General features: G+C 51.2%; 1 protein-coding gene across 8 annotated transcripts in view; it reads left to right on the top strand.

The window, feature by feature from the left end:
- Nucleotides 1–3,185: 3,185 nt before the first annotated feature.
- The window catches only part of TMEM131L (transmembrane 131 like), a 79,390-nt gene continuing 73,894 nt past the window's right edge, over nucleotides 3,186–8,681 (top strand). For 3 of the 8 annotated variants that reach the window (XM_086891314.1, XM_086891312.1, XM_086891310.1), the window contains exons 1-2: nucleotides 3,186–3,376; nucleotides 3,657–3,727. In XM_086891314.1, coding sequence (XP_086747440.1) covers nucleotides 3,253–3,376; nucleotides 3,657–3,727 — 195 coding nt within the window. In that variant the 5' untranslated portion in view covers nucleotides 3,186–3,252. Of the gene's footprint in view, nucleotides 3,377–3,656; nucleotides 3,728–3,992; nucleotides 4,059–4,125; nucleotides 4,421–8,681 lie in introns of those variants that run through there. The other 5 variants (XM_086891313.1, XM_086891311.1, XM_086891315.1 and 2 more) reach the window with 4 other exon arrangements.

The raw sequence follows: 8,681 nt of genomic DNA, 5'->3' as shown, positions 1-8,681 counted from the left end.
CTGGACCATGCCCTCCCAGTGCATCGTCCAACAAGTTCCTCATCCAGATATTTTAGCAATTGTTTGCTTTGTCCGGTGAGTGGGCTGAATCCATTCGCTCCCGATTAGTCAGTAGTTTCTGAGGAACAGAAAAGTACCATGATAGCCCATCAAGGACAGCCGGCGGGGACTTGCCGGCAGCCTTTGTTTCCCCTTTCACTCCGAGCTCCTTCTCACCGATGGGTCTGCAGTCAGACTAGAGGAGCGAGATTGCTCTAAATGAAATGGAGCTGTGGCAGCAAGAAGGTGTTAAATGTAGGTCGGATGCAGTTGGAAAGCTGCTGGTGGCGGTGCCGATGTGCACACAAGCAGAGGGCGAGGGATGGGGTGTCAGGGATGCCCAAGCTGCCTAGGGAGCAGGGTTGAGTGTCACATGCCCGCTCACTGCAGGCAGCGCTGTGGATGAGGAGGAGCACCGCAGCCCCGCCAGGCTGGGACTGGCACCCGCTATGCTGGAATATTCTGGAGAGAAGAATGGGCAGTGAGTACTGTGAGACACGGGGCTCTCGAGTATCCCACTGAGCACCCGAGGCCAAGAGATGCAGGTGTTTCAGCCTAGAGGAGCCCAAATATCCTTTCTCATGATTACTGAAGTTACTTGGAGCCTTACCTGGGAGGAAAAGCTTCCCTCCTGCTCTGCCCATAGCACCTGCCCTGCCCTGCCCATCCTCTCCTGTGCTCTCAGTGGTTGGTGACATTCCAGGGCTGCCTGAGGAGCATCTCCATGTACATGGCATCAGTTACATCTCATCTCATCTCATCTCATCTCATCTCATCTCATCTCATCTCATCTCATCTCATCTCATCTCACACGTGAGGAACAGTCCCAGGCATATTTTGCTGGTAAAGGGATGCACAGAGGCACAAGAGCAGCAATGTAATTAGGCTGCCTGCTCCTGTCTGATGTCTGTCACACAGCATGTATCTCCCCGTGCGATCGCAACATCTGCATCGTGGCCCTGCTTTCCTCCCAGTCCTGCCCATCGCATCCGAAAAAGCCTCCAGAAAGCAAAGTGTTCAGCTGTGCTGTTTGGTAGAAGTGGTTCTACCACGACTGTAGGAAGCCTCACTTCCCCTGCTCCCCAGCCCTTTCCAAAACTGCGGATGTGCCCGTTGCTTTACACAGGGCAAGCACTTCCAGGGTGAGTCTGGTCCCAGCCTGGACTGCAGCTCAGGCCAGCTCTCTCACCTGACATTTTTAAACCTGTTTAGCTAAACCAAGACTGTCTAGGAGTTTCCCTCTAAACCCCTACCTGTGTCCAGCCCCCTTACTGCAAGCACTGAAAATGGAGTTGACTTTAAGACAGGCAAAAACTCATCAGCTCATGCTGGCATGATGTCTTAAAAACTCGTCAAGAAAAAGCTAGTAAATTAAAATAGTATTAGTCTACAGCTCTAACTGGTACTCCAGCTGGAACCAGTTGCAGAAGTAATGGGAACTATTCCCTACAGAATGCTCATGCATGGTGCCATGCAGCTCCTGGGTGGGGTTGTCATGTAAAGTTTTCGCCATTGTAACTCTCTTTTCTCTAAAGCACGTATTCAAGTGTCTGTCCAAGCGTAGAGACTTGTTTATCGACAGAGGAACATCCAACCCTTCCTATTTTGGAAGGCTGTGTTTCTCTGCAAGCCCTGGGGTTCTCTGGGGCACAGGTGGAGAGGTGCCACAGTGTTCCTCTGCCCATGTGTGGGAAAACCCAGGCAATGAGATTAAAGACACAGACGGACAGCATGGAAAACAAGACCCGTCTAACCATTAAGGAGCAGGAAAAAGAGAGAAGACAGAAAGAGGAGGATGCCGACAGGAGACAAGGCTGCATTGCATTACTTTAGCGGTTGTGCAACACTGAGTGCCAAAATCTTCTCCTTTAGGAAGAAAGTTAGCACCTCTTTTGTGGAGACCCACCTCCACCTCCAGTCAAACCTGAATGGCCTCCGGGTGGGAAAAGCTTTTCCAAGTGCTTAGCAGAAAGGGCATTGTGTAAGTGACCCACTGCCGCTGGGGACCAAGGTCCCAAATGTCCTCGTGTGTTGTCTCGATTCGGGGTAAAAATGGTTTTTGTTGTTTCTTTGGCTTTATTTATGAGTCTTTGCTGACCAAGTCCCATGCTGCCAGTGTTTATGTGAGTTACTATGTGCGATTGGTAAGGGGAGAACCAGATGCAATCTGGGGGCTGTGCAGACCTTGTTAGCAGAGTATTCACTTTATTTTTCTCCTCGAGGTTTGCAGAACTAGTTTAACAACTGTTTTTTCTTGTAATTTAAGCATTTGAGGGGGCGCTTGCTACTTTTTTTTTTTTTTTTTCATAAGCAGAAGGGACTTTTAAAAAAGCACTTTAAAATGCAATTAGAAGGGTATGTGAGATACATGTTAAAACCGTGCGACCCTCACAACTATCTCTGGGCTGTGTTCTGCACTTCTGTTTTACAAACACCATGTAATTCCCTGACAGATCCAACGGGCACCTGAAGAGTTGCTTAAGACTGAAAGGCACCTGAACAGCAGCAGCGACCCTCAACATACAGCGCTGCCAAGCAGTCAAGGAATACTGAGGCAAATTAACCAGACTGGTGGAACTGGAGGAGGGAGATCGGGGAGTCACCCCTCTCTAGAGACCTTCAAAACCCATCTGGAGGAGTGCCTGTGTCACCTGCTCGCGATGACCCTGCCTTGGCAGGGGGTCGGATCTGGATGGTGTCCAGAGATCCCTTCCGGCCCTAACGATCCTGTGGGATCTGCAGTAGGACCACCAGATCGCTGGGACCTCGATTGTCTCCCCCCGCTGCGACACTCCCCGCTTTCCCCGCTGCGCTCTCCCCTCCCCCTTCACGCGGCAGCCCCATTTCTTCCCTTCGCACTTTTCACGTTTTGTTTCTAAAAATCACCGGGGAGCCTCGGGCCCGGCGCGGTGACATCCCACACGGGCGTAAGGGCGGGCAGCCCGCGGTCCGGCCGCACAGCCGAGCTCACAACACCGACTCGCCCATTCCCCCCCTCCCTCCCGCCTTGGGGAGCACCGTGCCGGGCTCGGGCGGGCGCAGCGGGGCCATGTGCGCGGCTGGGGCGGGCACGGCGGGGCGGGGCGGGGCGGGGCGGGGCGGGGCGGGGCGGGCGCAGCCGCGCTGCGGGCGGGGGCGGTGCCGGTGTCCGCGGGGCCGCCCCCGCCTCAGCCCGCCCCGCCTCAGCCGCAGCTCGGCGCGGCGCGGCTCGGCATGGCGGGGCTGCGCTTCCCGCAGCACGGCGGCTACTGCCGCGCGGCCGCGGCCATGAACCTCCTGCTCGGCGTCTTCCACGTCCTCCTGCCCTGCTTTCGCCCCGGGGAGGCGCAGGGACAAGGTGAGGGCACCGGCGGGGCGAGGCGGGGCGGGGGTGCCGGCGCTGCCCGCTCCGGGCTTTAGAGCGGAGCCGCCGCCCCCGCCGCCGTCCCTCGGGCGGCTGCCGCGGTGGCAGCCCGGGGACACAAAGGGAGCCGGGACGCGGCTCCCCTCTCCCCCCCGCTCCAGTTCCCTTCCTCCCGGCCCCGCGGTGCCCGCCGGGCCACGCGTCTGTGCCGGCCCGCCCCGGCGCGGAGAGCCCCCTGCCCATCCGCGCTTTCTCTCTCTCTCTGCCCCCGCAGCCATCGAGCCCATCCCCGGCGTGGTGGAGCTGTGGCAAGCCGAGGAGGGGGAGCTGCTGCTGCCCGCCCAGGTGAGGGGGCGCGGGGGGCGGGGGCGGCGGAGGGGTCGGGGGGCGCTGCGGGGCCGTGCGGGTGCGCTGGGGCCCGGGCGGCGGGCGCGGGGCGGGGGCGGCCTCGCCCGCTGCTGTCACGGTGCAGCCCCGTCCCCGCGGCCCCCCAGCCTACACCAGCGGCGTGGTTGTTCGGCTTCATTTATTTTCTGTTTGGGGTTTTCCTCCCACACACCCCCCCGCCCCCTTTTTTTTTTTTTTTTTTTTTTTTTTAACCGGTGCATTTGTGGTCGGAACGCATTAGACGTGCCTGTCGTGAATATGCATATATTTATATCTAAGGCCTACTCAGGTGAAGCCATTTTCCCCCCCCTCAAATGACACATCATTTATGGTGCCGTTCCTCTTGTTCTAGCGCATTTTTTTTTTTTTTTTTTGGTCTTTTTTAGCAGCTTTTATTAGGCAGTAACAAGGTTTGATAAATTCTGTGTTGGTGAGAGAAACCAATATGGTCCACTGCCCGGCGGGGCTGGTGAGTGAGGAGGGGCGCTGGAAGCAGGGTCTGGAGTTTATGGCATTTGAGGCAATCATTTAACTCGCACTGACGGACTCTGCCATATGTTGAGCTCGGCCTTCTAGACTTCAAGGCACCAGGCTCATAAACGGGAAGAAGCAGTCCTTAGGGAGATCATCTTATACGAGGGGCAAAAGCAGGTAATTTATTTGTCTCAAGCCCATATATCATTCTCTGTTTAGTGCTCGGCCATTGACACCCATTAATGTAAGGAAAAACAGCAGAAGTGCTGTTTCTTAGCTAGCTAACAATTGATGCTGCTTACCAGGACCCAGCATTTTGTACTGTGGTGTAATGAAAGTATTATCTATTGTATGTCCAGATAATTTTGTAAGATATATTTGTTGTATTGTACATTGAGATTTTGCCTGTTGCAGATGTGGTAGTAGCTAAGGAAAGATGTAGGGTCACTGTGCAGAGGTGCTTGAGATCAGCCTTTCGCATCTGCGTTCTTTACATTGAAGATATTAAGATGCATTAGATGTAGAACTGTGTAATGTAGTTGTTTATAGTTGCTTCTCATAGCGAAGCTGCAATTGAGTGATGATGACGTGATGTTTACTTCCTGAGGAGATTAGATCCTCTTGGAAAACACTTTGTTCTTGAGCATCCTCATAAAAATAAGCTTTAGCTTGGCTAAAGAAAAACCAGGCATGAATGACCCATGAATTTGGCGTAGTTGAGCACATGTTCTTGCTCCATTCTTGCAGCAGTGAAGATGAAGCTGAGCCTGCTGTTCCTCCATCATTTCCTTAGAGGCTATGTTAGGTATGCAGGAAAGAAAGAAGTCTTCTGGCTTCAGCTGTGACAGAGTGAGAAGTAAATCACAATAGGCTTGCTGATTTTGGAGGTTAAAAGTCAGGTGAGCTGGTCTCCTGGGTATTAGTGGTTCATTGATTGGTTTGCATGGTTTTCCCTTCTGAGCTTGAGGACTGCAGCAGTATCTGATGCATCAGTGACTACTTAAGCTGAACAAAAGGACCTGGGTTCCTCAAATGGGTTTTAAGACCAAAAGTCAGTTACAGGCCCGACCCTTGCTCTTCTGTTTCCGTGTAAACTTGGGCTTTACCCAGCTCCTGTTGGGCTTGGGCCCTGTGGCCACATTTGAAACCACCTTTTCCATTTGTTGTGGTGAGGAGGAAAAGCGGCTTCCCTAAATCCCTGCGGATATGGTGAGGGACCCTTTCAAACCTCTTTTGTGGAGTGGTGGCACTGGCCTCTGGTGGCTGGTCATGGCTCTTTCCTGGATGCCCAAAGAGTCGAGGGTGGCCCATCCAGCCACGATCCTCTGCTGTGTTTGTGAGGTCCTGAAGGCATGTCAGCATGTTGCACTCCTGGGTGACTGCTGGGTTGGTGAGGGGCACCAGTGGAAACACCAGCATCAGTTCCTGGGATCTAGAAAGTTGCTACATGTGTTAATTTCTGACTGCCCTTTGTTAGAGAGATGCTTAAACTTGAAAGAGATTTATTGCTTGTTGATCATGTTTCACTTAAAAAAAATGGTCTGACCTACTGCTGCTACAAGGATGTTTTCCATGCTCTTGGTCTTGCAAGAATAGACTTTCTTGGTTAAACCCTTGATGAGGGTTGTTGCCCAGTGTTCATGTATCCCAGCAGTGTGATGTGATGGTGAGGGTGTAACAGGAAGAACTTCCTTGCTTTTGAGTCGATAATAAATGTTGTTTGGCAGGGAATATCCAAGAGTTGCTTCATTCCAGTGTTTGGAGATGGGTCTTGATATGAAGACTTTGGGAATAGGATTGTTCTGGCCCCTTGATTTTGTTTTTCCTGCTTCTTTTTGGAGGGAGTGTGGCACCAGTGAGGATTTCACCTGCACAAGTGAAAAATCCAGGGAAGGAGTTGTGCACAGTCCTCTGCCAAAGCACCTCCCTCCCACTGCTCTCAGCAGGAAAATGGATTAGGTTGCCCTGTCTGCCAGGCCTTTAGCCTGTTTCTGGCGGGTTACCAATGCTGTCTGATGGATGTTTTTCTCTTTCTGTCATGGCTTTACACTATTATCTTATTTTTCATGCATCATCAACTGCCTGCCTGTGACAGAGCAGTTTTGAGCATTCCTTGCTGCCTGCAGAATTTGAGGATGAAAGTTGGGTGGATTGGTAACCCATTCAGCCATCCGGCTGCCTGCACATGCTTTTGTTCCAGGAGCATGTAGCGAATAAAGACATCGCGTTAAGGGGCGAGGGAGGGGAAACAAAGCGTTTTAATATTTGTAGTTGCTTTCTGGGCCTTTCACAGCATCGCTTTGTCTACGTGAACTGCATGAATTTGCATGCTGGAGCGCAGCCGCCCAGGGCCCCCGCGCCTCCACCCCGCTTGGTTGTTCTACCTTCTGTTTCCTCTTGCTTCCCTTTCATTGTTTGTGCTTCTCATGTGCCCCCTCCCAGCTTCCCTCTTACACATATTTGTGCTTTTCCTTTTTTCCCCTCCCCTGTAGCACTTGTGGGCTTTGGATTCTGGCTTCCTCTGAAGCTGCAGAGCTGTTTGGGGATGGCTCACCTACTGCTCTCGCTCCGCAGCCGATCCCGAGGGGTGCCCGGAGCGCTGCAGTTGGTGAGGGTGTGCGTGGGCTCCTGCGCCGGGGATGAGGGGGAGCTGGCTGTATCTCGCCAGCTGACTGGCTTCCACTGGTCTGCTGCTTCCTCCAGCATTTCAGTGTTTCTTCCTGGATTCCCTTTTTAGCTCTGAGACCAGCTGGTCTTCCCAGTCGGATGTGGTGGCTGTATTCCCTCGTGCCCATCTCTTCTTTCTTGGTGAAGGTGGTGTGAAGTGTGGGGTAACCACGGAGCACCCACTGACCTTGCTCACCTTGCCCTTAACCTCCTTTTTATACCAAATGTCCCTGGCATTTGGGCAGCTGGATTTTTCTTTGAAAACCAGTGGGATTTTGACGTGGAAAATCTTGAATGTGAGAGACTTGATTAGAGCAGTTGTGGTTTTCATAGACCCCTTATAATTTTGTGGTTTTGTGTGTTTGTTTGCAACTTGTTAATACTTACTTAAATAAAATGCTTGGGAGAAAAGCTCCTTTATGTAAGACTTGACACCCAAGCCATTCACCACTGAAGGCTGAAAAAGCTCCAAATATTGACAGCCAGGTTGTAGCACTTCAGTGCCAATCTGAAAGGCAGTTAGTTATGTTTTATTTTTGCTGAAAAGGAAAGAGTACAAGGAAAAGCACAGGAAGGGTATCAGGCCAGCTGTTCGCACAAGTGTATGAAAGAAACATAAATGACAATTGTTGTTCATGGCCTACACTGCTTAAAAGAGGTGTCAGAGGGTCATAGTTGCCTGTTTCTGTCAGTCAAAAACCATGTAGGTGGTTACTGGGAGCATCTGAAGGCACAGGCAGGTGGGTTGGGTACCTGCAGAGCACTTTCTCTTCTGCCCCTTCAGTTTGGAAGGAAGAACTACCTTGACTACTTGACATAACTACATAATGAAGGTTAACTTGTAGTTCTTCTTATCACAACTGAAAATGACAGTAAGTCATCAAAATCAGTGTAAACCCAACTTAATTTTGATGTCAGTGCAGTGTATAAATGATGTGATGGGTTTTCTGCTGTTCCTGTGTCTCATCTAGGAGATGAGCCAGATGTTTCCTTAGAGGAGCAGCTAGTGAATGTTTCAATTTGCTTGCAGATACTAAGGAGATTACAGTAACTTGTTTCACTTTACTGTGACAGTGTTTCAGGTGCTTGAGTTTTACAGAAAGATACCACAGTGTTTACTGTATCATGGTTATTATAGGCACTGGACAAATACAGAGCTGCTGCCTTAGTTTTCACTTATAAGGCTCTGCTCGCGTCTGAAATATTTTATTTTTTTCCCTTCTCCCAAGTAGTAGCAGCTTGTCTTCAGTTTCTGTTCTTCAGTGCAGCTCAGGGGCTAATAAGGTTAATTGTTCTACTGGTTTCGAAAGCCAATGAAGACCTTGATCTTACGTATATTCATCGGAGATACGCGGCACGGCAGTGTGTCATTAACCATCCCATCAGCTGTGCCCAAATTAAATGTACAGAGTCACCTACTTCAAAGCAGGGTTTGTCTGAAGACACACAATTTGAGACAGACTTGGGCTGGGAATTGTGTTCCTCTTTGGGCTGTTAAAAGGCTTCTCCAGACTCCCAGCTGAGCTTCTGGATGGTGCTGATAGGACTTGGGGCTGGTTGGCCATGCAGATTATGCAGTAGCTGTCAGCTCAGGCTCTTGAGACTTGTGTGACACAAGAGGGGCGCTTTCAAGGGCTTTCCAACACAAGATAAGCACCTGCCGCATTTTCAGGATAATGTTTGGAGGAAGGGGATTTTTTTTCTTTTCATAGGTAGCCTGCTGGGAACTGCATTTTAACTTTCAGGAGGTGTTCCTTCCCACTGTAGTCCT

This window comes from Cyanistes caeruleus, chromosome 5, assembly GCF_971803275.1.
Source record: "Cyanistes caeruleus chromosome 5, bCyaCae1.hap1.1, whole genome shotgun sequence".
Classification (NCBI taxonomy): domain Eukaryota; kingdom Metazoa; phylum Chordata; class Aves; order Passeriformes; family Paridae; genus Cyanistes; species Cyanistes caeruleus.
This window is presented reverse-complemented; position numbering and strand designations above follow the sequence as displayed.